The sequence below is a fragment of the Myotis daubentonii genome, chromosome 3 (assembly GCF_963259705.1).
Source record: "Myotis daubentonii chromosome 3, mMyoDau2.1, whole genome shotgun sequence".
Classification (NCBI taxonomy): Eukaryota; Metazoa; Chordata; class Mammalia; order Chiroptera; family Vespertilionidae; genus Myotis; species Myotis daubentonii.
Window position 1 is genome coordinate 31,997,617 of NC_081842.1, and position 16,654 is coordinate 32,014,270.

Sequence of the window (16,654 nt, forward strand, 5' to 3'; positions counted from 1 at the left end):
CAAGACTGTGCACAAAACCCACAAGGGGGTGCACCAAGAGTGTCCACCTCAGGTAACTGGGGAGGCTGAGCCACTGGGCCCTACAGGACACCTAGCACACAAAATTACTCTACCAACACAGGGAAGCATAAAAAATGTGGAGACAAAAAAAAAAAATGTGGAGACAAAGAGACAGGTCACAAATGACAGAAATGGAGGAAAGCAAATGACTGGATATAGAGTTCAAAACCACACTTATAAGGTTTTTCAAGAATTTTCTGGAAACCGCCGATAAATTTAGTGAGACCCTGGAAGATATGAAAAAAGACCAACTAGAAATTAAGCATACACTGACTGAAATAAAGAATAATATACAGAGATCCAACAGCAGACAAGAGGATCCCAAGAATCAAGTCAAAGATTTGAAATACAAAGAAACAAAAAATACCCAACCAAAAAAGAAAAAAGATTCCAAAAGTATGAAGATAGTGTAAGGAGCCTCTGGGACAACTTCAAGTGTACCAACATCAGAATTATAGGGGTACTAGAAGAAGAGAGAGGGCAAGATATTGAAAACCTATTTGAAGAAATAATGACAGAAAACTTCCCCTACCTGGTGAAAGAAATAGACTTACAAGTCCAGGAAGCGCAGAGAACCCCAAACAAAAGGAATCCAAAGAGGACCACCCTGCACCAGGAGGGTGGGAGACATCCTCATCCCCAGAGACAGGGAAATTAGGGCAGGGAAAGCTACGTAAAATGCCAAGAGCAAAAGACAAAGAGAGAATCTTAAAAGCAGCAAGAGAAACACAGTCAGTTACCTACAAGGGAGTACCCATACGACTGTCAGCTGATTTCTCAACAGAAACCATGCAGGCCAGAAGAGAGTGGCAAGAAATATTCAAAGTGATGAATAGCAAGAACCTACAACCAAGATTACTTTATCCAGCAAAGCTATCATTCAGAATAGATGGTCAGATAAAGAGCTTCACAGATAAGAAAAAGCTAAAGGAGTTCATCACCACCAAACCAGCATTATATGAAATGCTGAAAGGTATTCTTTAAGAAGAGGAAGAAGAAAAAGGAACTCTTACCATTTGCCACATCATGGATAGAACTGGAGAGCGGATAAATAGCACATGATCTCACACATTTGTGGAATATAATGAACAACATAAACTGATGAACAAGGACTGATCCAGAGACGGAGAGGCATTGATTGGACTGTCGGGCCTTGGAGGGAAGGTAGGGGAGGGTGGGGGTAAGGGGGAAAGATCAACCAAAGGACTTATATGCAAGCATATAGGCCTAACCAATGGACACGGACAACGCGGGGGTGAGGGCATAAGCGGGGGGTGGGGGGTGTAGGGAGTAACGTGGGGATAAGGACATATATGTAATATCTTAATCAATAAAAAATATATTTAAAAAATAAGTTATTACAGATAAAGCCTCAATAAATATTAACTGTTCTTTATATAATCCTGACCAAAGACTCTTGTATATCCCGGGTCCTTTCTTGTGTTAGTCCTCCAGACCAAGGGCTTTAGGGGCTATAACGCCTTATAAATTTGAAGGGGAGCAGAATATGCCACCCCAAAACATGCCACTTTGGCATATTAATTATTTTTAATTAATGTTACTTGAGAAACATCCTGTTCAAGAAGGATACTCTGACCTCCTATGTTCCCTGAGAGTAGGAAATAATTCTCCATGTGAAGGTGCCCTCCCTGCACCAGGAGGGTAGGAGACATCCTCATCCCCAGAGACAGGGAAATTAGGGCAGGGAAAGCTACGTAAACAAATTTTGTTAAATCTTCACTAATTTACTGTCCCAAGCCCAAACCCCTTTGCCTTATCAATTCTCCACAAATTTATTGTTTCCTTTTCTAAAAAATATAAAAGCTTCCTGCCTTGGTAACTTCTTTGAGTCTATATTTTTTAAAATATATTTTTATTGATTTCAAAGAGGAAGGGAGGAGAGAGAGATAGAAACATCAATGATGAGAGATAATCATTGATCAGCTGCCTCCTGCACACCCCCACTGGGACCGAGCAGGCAACCCAGGCATGTGCCCTGACCGGGAATTGAACTGTGACCTCTTGGTTCATGGGTTATATGCTCAACCACTGAGCCATGCTAACCCCATCAGTCTCATATTTTTATGGGGCCCCCATACATACAAAATTAAGCTTGTTTTTATTCCTGTTAATCAGTCTCATGTCAATTTAATTATTAGACCAGCCAGTGAACCTATGAGAGAAGGGAAAATTTGTCCTCCCCTATAAATTGTATGCAAAATATTGCATACACTTTAGGATGTGCGCACTTTTCTGGGGAGGGATCTAGAGTCCTCATTGAAGGACTCCATGACCAACTAAAGGTTATGACGCTTTCCCTGTTCGGCCACTTACTTCCCTCACAAGGGCCAGTCACCTTTGTTCTAATGCTTTCCCTAGAATGATCCCAAACTAACCCTGTACCGGAAGTGCCCTCTCAGCTGCTGGCTCTGCTCAGCACTTAAAGACTGAGCCTGAACCACACATAGGTTTCACTGTCAACAAGAAAAAGCCCGCCCCTGTGGTTTACACGCTTTAAAAAAACAACACAAAACTAACAGCAAGATCCAACAGAGGAGAAACCAGGGACTGAAGATAGCATCACAGAGAAAAGGGCATCAAAATTAAAAATCCATTCCTTTATAATTTTGAATGTATCTCATTAGCCTTCTGGTTAAATAAGGATAATTAGAAGTTTTCTTACTGGTTTATGTTTATTTATTATACCATTTAGAAGGAAAATCCTTTCATCCTGAAGTACTTCAAGTTGACATTTCTCGGTACTAATGTTATATACAAACAAGCCACAGCTTCCTTGTTTAAGGTACTTGAGTAAAAACTTTCATAATCAAAAGACAATTTATTTTGAAAATATCTCCCTCTTGAGGGCATTACTATTTATACAACAACTAGAGGCCTGTTGCACGAAAAGATTCGTGCAATAGGCCTGGGTCCCGGGTGCCGGAAGAAAACCAGTGCCGCTCCGGCCAGAGCCGCCTTCACAGCCCTCACTGCTCTGGCCAGAGCCACCTTCAAAGGCCTTGCTGCTCTGGCCGGAGCCACCTTCGGTCTTCGCTCCACTGCTTTGGGCCTATGTATGCAAATTAACCATCATCTTTGTTGGTTATCTCGCTGATTAGCCAATAGGAGGCATAGCGAAGGTACAGTCAATTTCAATCTTTGTCTATTATTAGATAGGATGTATTGTAAACTCTGATATATACTGGTGGGTGGAAATGGAGATAAATTAGTACAAACATCTTGGAGGGCAATTTGGCAACATCTATTAACATTTCAAAACCCCTGAGTACTAAGACCTACAGGCAAAAATAGTCAAAAAAAACGGTAAGCCCCCTAAATGTCATACTTTATTGCACTGGGTGACCAGTGAAATAAAGTATGATAATGAAAACAGTTAAATAACATGTAACCATTAAAAGTTAGAAAATCTATATTTATTAACATGGAATTATCTCCAATACATGCTTGTACATACTTATTTGCACATGTATAAAAATAGCTACAGATAATTGCTGGTAATAGTTATTGCCTTTGAGAAAAAAATGGGTCAAGAGGGATCAGGGAGAGGAAGATGTACTTTTCACTGTAGAGCCTTATATATATAAAGTGACTTTTTAAAACTAACTATACATATTATCTGTAAATCAAAAATTCAATTAAATGTTTTATAAAATTCCTACAGAACTTATATTCACAAAAGTGCACAAATCATAAGTGTAAAAGACAACAAATTTTTACAAAGTTAACATACCCATGTAACAAAAACTCATATCAAGGGGAAAAGCACTACTAGTATATATGTAAAAAAAATCCCATTTTATTGTTTTACCTATAAATATAGTAGTTTACCCCCTTATCTGTGAGATATACATTCTAAGACCCCCAGCGGATGCTTGAAACCACAGACAGTACCAAACCCTATATATACTATGATTTTTAATACATACATACATACATACCTGTGATAAAGTTTAATTTATAAATTAGCAAAGTAAGAGATTAATAATAACTAATAATAAAATAGAGCAATTATACTGGAATAAAAGTTATGTGAATGTGGTCTCTCAAAATATCTTCTTGTACTCACCTTTCTTCTTCCTGTGATAATGTGAGATGATAAAATGCCTATGTGAGCCCTAGCCGGTTTGGCTCAGTGGACTCAAGGGTCGTGGGTTCGACTCCAGTCAAGGGCACATACCCAAGTTGTAGGCTCGATCCCCAGTAGGGGATGTGCAGGAGGCAGCCAATCAATGATTCTCTCTCATCATTGATGTTTCTATCTCTCTCTCCCTTTCCCTTCCTCTCTGATATCAATAAAAATGTTTTTAAAAAATGCCTATATGAGGTGAATGAGGTACTACATTTTGTGACAAAATCTTAGATTACTATTGATGTTCTGAAGATACATGACAAGCACTTTATGACTTCTCTTTGGCATACCCAAATTGCCAGCATCACTACTCCTGAGCTTTGGTGCCATTGTTAAGTAAAATAAGGGTTACTTGAGTACAAGTACTACAATACCTCCACAGGCGATCCATAACCTAGATGGCTACTACGTGACTAAGTGACTACTGGGTGGGAAACATATATGGTATGGATACAATAGAAAAAGGGATGATTCATGTCCCAGGCCTGATGGAACAGGATGGTGAGAGATTTCATCATGCTACTCAGAACAGTGTGCAATTTAAAAGTTATGAATGTTTACTTCTGGAATTTTCCACTTAATATTTTCAGATTATGGTTGACCATGGATAACTGAAACCATGGAGAATGAAACTACGGATAAACGGGGAGGGGGACTGCTGTATTTCAGTATGTATCTCTTGTGAAAGAAATTTAATATAAAATCGAACTGGCCTTGGATGGTTTGGCTCAGTGGATAGAGCGTCGGCCTGTGGACTGAAGGGTTCAATTCCAGCCAAGGGCACATGCCTGGGTTGCAGGCTCAATCCCCAGTAGGGGGCAAGCAGGAGACAGCCGATCAATGATTCTCTTTCATCATTGATGTTTCTATCTCTCTCTCCCTCTCCCATCCTCTCTGAAATCAACAAAAGAAATATATTTTTAAAATAAATAAATAAAACAAAATGGAACTGGATCATATAAAATGGAAAATCTTACACATGAACCCTCAGGAAAATGAAACTTAAGAACTGAGAGGCTGATTTCCCATAAATGCCTTATTTACAGAAGATAGAAATTTATCCCCTGACCAATGAGCATCCACCGAGAATCTCTCCCCATCCTCAAGCCAATGAACTTACTGCTTCGACTCTGCCTGGATTTCTGCCTCCCCATAAATAAAGCCAGCCCACCACAAGCCCTCAGTGGACTTGTCTGGAGCTTGCTACAGCATGGGTTTTCTATATGGCAATTCCTCTGCTATTTCTGAAATAAACCTTTTTCTCATAATTTGAGCTTACCTTCGTTTACCTCTTTATTTAGGTTGACACTCTTAACAGATAGAAACATAACCAAAATACCATTATCATACCCAATAAAATTAACAATAATTGCATTTTAAAGTATTTAATGCTGCCGAAACCGGTTTGGCTCAGTGGATAGAGCGTCGGCCTGCGGACTGAAAGGTCCCGGGTTCGATTCCGGTCAAGGGCATGTACCTGGGTTGCGTGCACATCCCCAGTGGGAGATGTGCAGGAGGCAGCTGATCGATGTTTCTCTCTCATCGATGTTTCTAACTCTCTATTTCTCTCCCTTCCTCTCTGTAAAAAATCAATAAAATATATTTAAAAAAAATAAAGTATTTAATGCTTACATTTTTAATACCTAGTTCATGTTCAATTTTCTTTATCTTAAAAGTGTCTATTTAATGAAAGGAGACTTGACATGGGCAGTGAACACACAATACAATATACAGATGACCTATTATAAAATCGTACACCTGAAACCTAAATAATTTTATTAACCAATGTCACCCCAATGAATTCAGTAAAAATGTTTATTTACATTTGACTTATTTGAATCATGACCCCAAATGGTCCATTATATTTATTTAGTTGATGTTTCTTTTAAATCTTTTGTTTAGGTTAATGCTATATATATATATATATTTTTTTTTTTTGGAGAAACTGATCATTTATCTTGTAGAATTTCTCATATTCTGAATACAGCCAATTGATTGAAGTGGCCATTTAACATATATTTTTTCTGCTGCATTTTTTGCAAGCCAGTATAGACCTAGACGCAATATGCTTTCTTGAATTGGCAAAAAGAGCTTAATGTTGCAGTATGTAGGGAAGTGCTTCATAGTTTTTGTAAACCAATGCATTGAGATTCACCAGTTTTGGGATTCTTTGGTACTGAATAATACCAATACCTTGAGGTATTATTCACAGTCTAATGAAGGAAGAAAGCAAGTGGATTGAAAATGCCTGTGGTGCAGCTTAAGCAAAAAGAAAAGGTGGTGGTATCAGCTAGAGTGCCAGGGAATTCCAAGTGTGCCGCCCCCCCCCCCCCCCCCCAATACATACACACACACATCACTAGCTGCCTTGGCTCCTCTAGGGTTGGGCTGAGAAAGGAAGGGGCAGAAAAGTTCCTTCTTAAGAGCTGCTGTCTGTCACACCTGTCAGAATGGCTCTGATAAAAAATATCAACAAAAACAAGTGTAGGAGAGGATGCAGAGAAAAAAGAACACTAGTGAATTGTTGGGATTGTAAATTGGTGCAGCTACTATGGAAAACAGTATTGAGATTCCTAAAAAAATTAAAAATATTACTACCATAGGACCCAGCAATTCCATTTCTGGGTACTTCTCCAAAGAAAACAAAAACACTGATTTGAAAAGATATAGGCACCCTTATGTTCATTGCTTTATTTACAATAGCTAGGATATGAAAGCAACCTAGGTATCCACCAATAGATAAATGAATAAAGATGTAATGTATTGCCGAAACCGGTTTGGCTCAGTGGATAGAGCGTCGGCTTGCGGACTGAAAGGTCCCAGGTTCGATTCCGGTCAAGGGCATGTACCTGGGTTGCGGACACATCCCCAGTAGGAGATGTGCAGGAGGCAGCTGATCGGTGTTTCTCTCTCATCGATGTTTCTAACTCTCTATCTCTCTCCCTTCCTCTCTGTAAAAAATCAATAAAATATATTTTAAAAAAAAGATGTAATGTATTATATATGAAATATATATGTATATATATGCATATATATACATATATATATTATGTGCATATATGTAGTATATAATGGAATATTACTCTTCCTGAAAAATGAGATCTTGCCATTTGTGACAACATGAATGGACCTAGACGGTATTGTGCTGAGTGAAGTAAGTCAGACAGACAAATACAGTATGATTTCACTTATATGTGAAATCTAAAAAACAAGCAAACAAATAAAACAGATTCATAGACATTGAGAACAAACTTGCCAGAGGCAAAGGAATGGGAGGGGCAGAAAAGGTGAAGGGGATTAAGAGGTACAAATTTGCAGTTATAAGTCATGAGGATGTAATGTACCACATGGAGAATATAGTATAGTCCAGGGGTGGGCAACCCCTGGCACACATGCCAAACATGGCACGCCAGTAACTTTTGCTGGCATGCGAAACCCTCTCATAATCTTCCATTTACAGTTTTTTTCTTAATATCGACTTCTTTATTTTTCAGATAAATTCAGTGTAGGTGCATCTTAGATAAATGATTTTTACATACAAGTTATCTCAAAGACCATAGACATGCATTGACGAAGAGAGGGGAAGAGCAATTTCTATGCCTCTGCCTTAACTCTCCCTGCCTTCCTAGATCCGACCAGTGTTTTGGTTTCAACCTCAGACGCAATGGGTTTTTTGTTGACAAGACAACCGCCTCACCTACTTATTCAAAATTTCACCCTATAAAAATGAAACCTCTCTCGCTTTGCCCACCGGTACTAATGAAAGGGGAATAAATTTCTGTTTCTCTCGGCAGCAAAAGTCCCACTGATAATATCAAACGAAGTCATAAAGTTTTCTGTCGGACTATCAGTGTACATGTATACATTAAAAATAAATGTATTTTTCATCACCATATACTATGTTTTTGTCACTTGAATGAATTTTATTATTTCTTCAAGGTTCTTCACATACATACACCTTAAGAGATAACAAGTAGGCATAACATGTTCTCAAAAAATTAGGGTTGGCATGCAGAAGAATTTTGAGTCAGAGATTTTGCTGGTTTTGGCACGCACTCACAAAAAGGTTGCCCACCCCTGGTATAATCAATACTGTTAATAATTGCACAGTGACAGATAGTTACTGAACTTATTGTGGTACTTTACAAGGTATATAAATGTTGATTCACTAAGTTGTGCACCTGAAACAATATAATATTGTATATCAACTATACTTAATATAAAAAAAGTAGTTTGGTGGCGTGGCTCTCTGGACAAGAAGAAAGTACAAGCCTTTTTCTTTCTCTCAAAGCATACATTTCTCAAAGAAATGTATCACTGAGAATCTTAGCTCTAACACTTGTGACATGGGCAATGCTATTTCTTAGACTATACTTATAGCTACAGCCCTGAGTATTTGATAGTCTATTCTTCAGTCTTTTTGTTTAGGGTCCCATTATCTCTTCCAAATAGTCCTCTTCTGTGAACACTTGACCTAGGTCTGGTCCTTTCCCATAGACCACATCTGGTCCAGAGGAGACACTGGTGCATTCCAGCATCTGTGGAAGCACCTCTCATTGTTTTGCTGAAGGTCAACTGCCCCAGCCAGTGCCTGTAGCCTTAGTTTCTCAAGGATGAGCCAAGCATGCAGGAATCTTCAACTGTCCTAGAAATAGTTAACAAAGGCTTACAAACTGGAACCTGGGCACCTCTTGTACAAGCTCTGCAGATTGTAAGCATCTCACCTTGGAAAGCGGGACTATTTGGCACCTTTAGTTTTGTTTTGGGAACCTCAGCTAAAAAGGGAGTGAAAAAGTCCTATTGTAAAAGCTTGTTTCATGCATAAAAGTATAGGAGTGATGAAACAAGGATTGCTCCATGCTGTGTCTAAAAAGCAGGGGGCCAGCTCCCATGATGGACTTAATTACAGCAAAGATGTGTGCCAGACAGCCTCTATTAAACTAGCTTGTGGGTCTCTGGCAGTGCCGGGGTCCTGCCCCAGCGGGTCCAGGGGTCCCCAAAGGTGTGGACAGAGTCGGCGAAGAAGGAATGACACGGAGACAGTGTTCAGTTGATCAGTAGCCTAGCCAGGATCTCCAGCCAGGATCTCCAGCCAAGTTCTGGTCTGGATCTCCAGAGAGGTTCTGCCTAGGATCTCCAGCCAGGTTCTGTGTCCATGTTCTCTTGCTAGGTTCTCCAGCCAGGTTCTGTAGCCATGTTCCCTCGCTAGGTTCTTCAGCCAGGTTCAGTCACCAGGTTCTAGTCAGGCTCTCTTGCCAACCTCTGCAGTCAGGTTCAGTCCAGGATCCCTTGCCATGTTCTCTCCAGCAAAGCTCCTCCATCTCCTGGTTCCGTGTAGGTTCTGTCTTCTGAGTTCTGTCTCTGAAGTTCTGTCTCTCGCTGCCTTGTTGCATCTGTATTTATACCAGTTGATTCCAATCCTATCAATCTCTATTCCAAAGGTTAGGGCGTTTCTTATCTCCATTCCAGGGAGTAAAGATTATGTAGCTTAAGCATGATTGTTTGTAGTTAAAGTGATTAATTACCCGCCTGGCACTTAGTTAAGGGGTTTTATTCCCTCCCTAACTTCAGGGGGAAATCCCTACCTGAGGATTCAACCTTTCTCGGAGAGGAGACCTTGGTTAAAACACAGCGCCAAGAAGGTGAGCAAACATATTAAGAACCGTATGCCATATATGCCAGGTCCCTGGAAACAGCAAGCATGGACCGGCTCCCGGCATGGCAGGAAAAGAGAAAGGCTTGGAGCCAATTGAATGGGCATCACTGAAAGAAAGGACTGCCTAGCAGAAATTTGCAAACATTTACACAAAGGCAATGAGCACTTAAGTCAGACCTTGGTTTAAATTCTTATTAGGAATTCATTAGCTGTGTACTCTGTTTACCACTCTAAGCCCTTGGTTTTCTGGTTTGTAAAAGGAAAATAATAGCTATCTTGAAGGATGTCTGCAAAGATTAAATGAGGTGTGTGAAGATTATAAATCAGAGGCCCTCAATGAGTTGTAACCACCATCACCATTCCTCCTCAGCCAAGTCCCTGCTTTCACCCATTAATTCCACTCTTCCATGGAGACAGCTTGTGGTCAGCCATCTCTTCCAGGCTCTCCTGGATGCTCTTTCCCTCTCCTTATGGTGGAGGTGCCTCCAAAGTATCTATCGTGGCACTAACAACACTTACCTCAAATCATCCCCGAGTTTGCCTCCCCCACTAGAACTGTGCGGTCCTTGAGTGCGGAGAGCATATCTAACTCATTCATAAGCTTTTAGGACAGGCCCAGACAGAACAGAAATCAATGATGCACATTTGTAGCATGTGGACTCTGTAATTCACACCATCTGGACTCCAGAGAGAGCAGTGGTGTTAATGGTCCCCTCCCTTGGGAAAAGTATATTCTATCAATCATAATTGAGATTCCCTGATTCCTAGCCTGGTTCTTTGAATCAGAACTTCAGAGCAGGAAATAGCTTCAGAGAATTTCTCTCATGGGGAGAGGGGAGCTTATGTCTTAAAAAACATTCAACGTTATAAATTTATATTTGGAAAATTGAATATTACTTTGTTGTTTTAGAATAGAAAGCCTGACAAAACCTTGGCTGAAAGGTGATATATAGGCATCAGCCACATCCTGGGGATGGAAATCAGAACTGGGGCAGGGAAACATGAGGTACCTGTTTATCAAAAGGAGGCGAGTTACTAAAGTTTGACAAATACTGATCTATTTCCAAACTCTTCTTTACATACAGAAGTGAGGCCAGAGGGGCGAAGAGGTGTCCAAGGTCACACAGCTATGAGGTAGCAGAGGCAGGACATGCACTCAACTATGCTCCTCCTCTGACTGCATCATGGCTTGGCCACGGCCTTGTGTGAAGTAGTGGTAGACCTAGGGTGGCGGGGCACTGGTTGAAGACATAGAGGTGATGGCATGGTGTGATCTTGGGCAAGCCAGTTTGTCTGAGACCTGGTTTCCTCATATGCAAAATGGGGAAGAAACAAGAGAGGAAAAAGTGCTTTATAAACTGCAACATATTAAAGGTGGCCCTTCTGGCTTTTAAGTCACCCAGCTTATAAAAACAGCAGCACACTAAAGCTCTTCAGCATAAACCCAAACAAGGATTTCCAAGTAAGTAGGACAATCAGTGTTAATCAAAACACTGATTACGTTAGAATCAGAGTTAATGGTATAAGTAGTATAACATGGGGAAAAGAAAGGTAAAATTAGATCTACTTCTTAAATTGCAAACCACAGTAAACTCCAAATAGAACAGAGATCTAAATCTAAAAAAGGGAAATCACACAAACACTAGAAGAAAACATGAATGAATTCAGTAACAAGAAAATGAGGAAAACTGTTCTAACAGCTCAAAATCCTTAAGTAGTAAGAGTAATAAATTTAATTGCATAAAAGAATTCTGCTATATATAGCAACAAAACCAAACCAAAATCACCATAAACTTGGGGGAAATACAAATGACTAATTGAAAGATAATCTGCAACTTAATCATAGGCGAGTGTTTAATAGCCTTAATACAGGAGCTTTAAAAAATAAAAAGAATCCCATAAAAAATATCCTATAGATACAAGCAGCCCACAAAAAAAGAAATACAGATGGCTCACCCATCTAGGTACCTGAGCTATTGACATTACCACTTTCAGGTTACACTCCCACCTCACAAGAGAAATGCAAAGACTATCCCGAAAGCCATGTCTCACCTATCAGACCAAAAAACTCAAATTAAACCAAAACTCAAACTGGACAATATAACCTGTTGGTGAGTCTGTGGGAAAGTAAAATGCTCAAGTTCCCATGAAGGGTGCCGGGAGCCGGTCCACCCTTGCTGCTTGACACAGTCGCTGCAGGGAAGAAACATCTGCACAGCTTATGTTTCAAGGGACCTGACGTGTATGACATATATTCGCTCCCCCTCTTAAGTACTATGTGTTTTAACCAGGACCACCTCCCCAAGAAAGGTTGTTTCCCCAGGTTAGGGGTTAACAGGACTAAGGAAGAGAATACATCAGTAAATCCCCCTAGTGTTACAGAAATACCATGTACTACTTATGAAGAACTTGGACTAAGAATTTTGGCAATAAATTTGGGACTTGTTGGGCCCACATCCCCAGGGGTCTGCCCACCAGGGAAAGCACCAAAGCCTATACCCCTGGAGACCCTCTGACACAGGGCAGTCCCAGGGAAGGCAAGCAGCGAGGCTGGAGGACATAACCTTTACTGGGTAGGATAATCTCCTTCAGTCACTTCCTTGTAGCCTATCAGTAGAGCAATAGAATAGTGACCTTGGAATAGCCCTTATAATGGAACAGAGATTAACCTAGACAAGATTAAAATCAACAGAACTAGATAGAGACAGGATTATGGAAATGAAACTAGGAACTGTAGGTTTCCCGAAACATACCATGATGTAATTATAGAAGCATGCTTATGGGATCAAATCGCATAAATACAGATGTAACAGGACAATAAAGAGAGAACCCAACCATGCCCATCAACTGAACGCTGCCTCTCATTCCTTCTTCACCGACTCCGTCCACACCTTTGGGAACCCCTGGACCTGCTGGAGCTGGCCCCCAACAGAAGGGAAATGGCAATATCTATTTAAATTACATTCCTTTCTTTTGATAGGAGTTTCACTTTTAGCATACCACACTCCAAAAATTTAATGGCAAATATAATTAAAGTATCTGCATGAGGCTTTTAATTAAGCACTATTTATAGGGGCAGCAATTTGGAAACTCAAATGACCATCAGTAGGGAACTGGTTGAATAAACTATGGTACGGCCACACAGGAATGAAAAAGCAACATGAAGTGGATACAGTAAGAATGGCTAATAAAAAAAAAAAGTGGATATAAATGGATTTACACCATGGCCGGTGGACATTTGTAAAATCAATTAATTTCGGAAATCCTGGGGGAAATTCCACTAGCTATAAGCTATTTAAATACTGCTTACCGACACTGTCATGTAAACAGCACATATTTAAATACAAGACAAAAACTTCACAGTGCGTTACATTTTTTATTCACCGATAAAAATACATTTCTAGATGTTTCTCTTGGTACACTTCACATGTTTTATTAATAAGCAAAGGCCTATATGAGGTGCCTTCACCTAGTCCTCAGATTCAGACCCATCTTCATCTTGACTAATCTGGAAGTAACGAAGTTCATACGTCTCCTTGTCAGAAGCAACCACACGAAGCCAATCACGAAGACTATTCTTCTTGAGGTATTTCTTGGTAAGGTATTTCAAATATCTTTAAAACAGAAACATGAATTTCATTAAGAAATACAATACCTACTATGTAAAGGCTTATTACATGAAAGACATGCACTGTTACCTTCACCTTTCAGGTTCCCAATTCCCCCCAAGATATTGTGCAAGATTGCTAAGAATTCAAATAAAGCAGTCTCTCGACCCCAATTACAATCAGTTTATACTCTACAAAATCCTTCTCCCAACTCCTTAAAATGAGTATTCTTGTTAGAAGCCAATATGCAGGAGAGCAGCTTCCTCTTTGATTTTACTGTCACAATCAGATTATTTCTAAATTTACAATTTCATTCTTCAAATGCGCCACGTACTAAAATATCAACATTCCCTTCACCACCACCATCTCTAATCTCAATCCCATGTTGCATCAACTAGAGGCAACCTGTCAACAGGTTCCACTTACAAGTGGAGATTACCCACAGCCTTGAAACTAACACCTGGCTGTTATTAAAAGCTTCCAGCCTGGTTGAATTTCATCACCAGCTTCTGCCCTTTGTTAATACTGCTCCCTTTGCCAGAAATACCAAACTCCACTGGCAACACTATGTTCTCAGGTTTTCTGCTAATTCTTGTGCCCTCCCTCTCTCTTTTAATACTGTCATTATAGGATCATATTTTATACTATTTCATCTCCAAATCCCTAGTGATTAGTTTATATACAAACTGGACCACAGGGCCTATGTTTCACTGGACAGGGGCCTGGACATAACTTCACAGTAAATTACACTTCCTGTCAACCAGCCTAAGTAACTGGCACTATCACTAAATATATATCCATTTATATAGGCCTTATTAAAGTTCAAAGCACTTTGCTACATCTCACTGGCACCAACAACATATCTATTCTTACACATGAAGAGAGCACACTGGAATTACATATTCCATAAAACATCCCACAAGTACCATAACTTCACTAAAATATTATGGAAAATAAATACTAACCTTTTAGAGAATTGTTTCTCAGAAACAACTGTGATTTTATTCTTGAAGCGTTCAATGTGAACAACATTCCCAAGATTTCCAGTTTTCCCATTGACTTTAACCTTCTCCCGTAGAAACTGTTCCTATTTTAAAATAGAAAAAATGCAAAACTAGGGAAGAAAACCCTAGATATTCACTAGGGAAGGTACCCTAGGAATAGAGCTTAGGTTAAAATCAAATATTATACACTCAGTAATTATTAAGAACTCTACATTGATAAAAAACAAACTGAGCAGAGTGATACTTACAAAATTTGCAGAATCAAAAATGCCATCTTCTACTGGGTGGGTAAGATCCAAACCAAACTTCCAGGTTGTCCTCTTAGGCTTCTTGACTTTCTGTTACAGAATGTCAGCATAATCATGACTCTGAAAACAACTTAGTCACTTTACTTACAAACTTTAAAAATCTACCAGTGCAATGATGTACACCGTGTACCACGAGATTATATTAAACTGTGTAAAATACTAAAAAAAAAACTGCCGAACACCAATATGGTTATTCCTTTGTAACCAGGCTGCCAGAAGGAGGGCACACCCCTTAATGAAAATCATACAAGTTGTCATACAAGTTGTCTCCCAAATGCAAAACTCCAAGGTGGAAAGGATATGGTGAGCTACTTACTGTTCGTTTCCTTCATTAGAAGAGTCCTAGTTTTAGGACTGGGGAAGATTACAAGGACCCACCCACTTCCTGCTACAATGGAAGGCTAGCAACACCCACCCAGGGGTCTGAACCTCTAGCCAGGCACACTGTTCGAATTATCAAGGGAAGTCTCCCAGCCTTGACCTTCCCGACCACGGGTGCCCCATTTAAATCACCAGGCGCTTTCCGAGGGCCACCCCCACTGCAGATGGGGAGTGACAGTGTACCTCCTACAACCTCTGACACGCGAACTCATTTTTTTTTGTTGATTCTTCGTTAAATGGCACTTAAATATATAAAATAAATATCAAACATATGTCTTTGTTTTACTATGGTTGCAAATATCAAAAAATTTCTGTATGTGACACGGCACCAAAGTTAGGGCTTTTCAACTCTATGCTGCTACCGGTGAGAAGCAGGAGGGGGGCCTTAGCCTGGCAAATATTGTTTAATTTTAAAAACATGTGTAACAAGTTCTGCAGACCCAACACGTTTAGACCGACGCCACGTAACAAGGTTACACCAGTGAGGTGGTGCCATTCAGACCACGTCGTGAGAAGAGAAATCAGCCTTTATCAGAGGATGACACACACTTGCACATCACACCCGCCCAAACGGATACCGAGCTGGCTTTCTTAGGCAGTCGAGGAACCTGAGCCCCCCAACCTCATTTAGTTCAGGGACGCCAACCGTTCCTGTCGGGCGGAGCAGGCCCACCAGGGGGGCCACGGCCCCGCAGGCGTCACCAGTTTGTCCACGGCCCAGCAGGGCCCCCGGGATTTGTTCAGCAGATTTGCGACACACGCCTAGCTTTCCAGGTGCTCTCTGGGCCGGCTTTCACATCTCCCCGGCTCCCTTCTTATGCGGTAAATCAAACGCCTGAAGCACGTGCCTTTCCTATTTGCCCAACAGTCGCGATCTGCGCCTTTAACGCAACTCCCGCGTGAGCACATGCTGCTTCGGCACCTCGGTTCTAACGTTCTCTTCTGGACGCGGGCGGCCTCGGGGCTCCCGCCGCGCTCCGGCCGTCAGACCTTCCCGACACCCCCCTTCCTCCGAGGCGCGGACCGACTGGGTGGCACCGGCGTTACCCAGCGCGGGGAGGAAAGAAATGGCCCACACGCGGCCTGCGCCGCCCCCTCCCCTGCGCTCGCCGGGCGCAGCTCTACTCCAGACCACGTGTCGGCCATCTCGGAAGGCCTCAGCCTTAACCTTTAGGTTGTTTTCCTGGCGCAGCCCACTCCTCCACGTCCCTTTATCCCTAAGGAGCCAACCCCAACTCTCCAGATGCCTAAGCGATCTACTTGGGGGAAGACGGCCGCAGCCAGACCGCGCTCACTCACCGGCGCCATCTTGCCGGCAGTCCGTGCGATCAGAGAGAAAGCGGGGGGCGGCGGCACGTATTTATAGCCGAACGTGCTGCGTCATGCGCCGGGACGTAACCTCTGCGCCGGCCGGAAGAGACGTTGGGGGAGAACGCGGAGGCCAGTAACCCAGGAAACCAGTAACCCAGGAAACCGAGGGCGTGTCC

The 16,654-nt window shown here is 41.3% G+C and overlaps 1 protein-coding gene across 2 annotated transcripts; it reads right to left on the reverse strand.

Moving 5' to 3' along the window:
- Positions 1–13,222: 13,222 nt before the first annotated feature.
- RPL22L1 (ribosomal protein L22 like 1) lies at positions 13,223–16,605 on the reverse strand. Of its 2 annotated transcripts, none has more exons than XM_059687019.1 (4): positions 16,467–16,605; positions 14,727–14,816; positions 14,440–14,561; positions 13,223–13,480 (listed from the first exon to the last, which is right to left on the reverse strand). In XM_059687019.1, the coding sequence occupies exons 1-4, from the start codon at positions 16,473–16,475 to the stop codon at positions 13,336–13,338; spliced, it is 366 nt and encodes a 121-aa protein (XP_059543002.1). In that variant the 5' UTR covers positions 16,476–16,605; the 3' UTR covers positions 13,223–13,335. The 2 variants fall into 2 exon arrangements, with proteins under 2 accessions (XP_059543002.1, XP_059543001.1); XM_059687018.1 differs by having other exon boundaries at positions 16,428–16,490.
- Positions 16,606–16,654: the final 49 nt, after the last annotated feature.

Coding starts and splice junctions, on each gene's coding strand:
- RPL22L1 (XM_059687018.1), bottom strand. CDS start 16,475: ATGGCGCCGGTGAGTGAGCGCGGTCTGGCTGCGGCCGTCTTCCCCCAA. Junction 14,817..16,427: donor CTGCGGCCGTCTTCCCCCAA/GTAGATCGCTTA, acceptor ATTCTGTAACAG/AAAGTCAAGAAGCCTAAGAG. Junction 14,562..14,726: donor TTTTTGATTCTGCAAATTTT/GTAAGTATCACT, acceptor ATTTTAAAATAG/GAACAGTTTCTACGGGAGAA.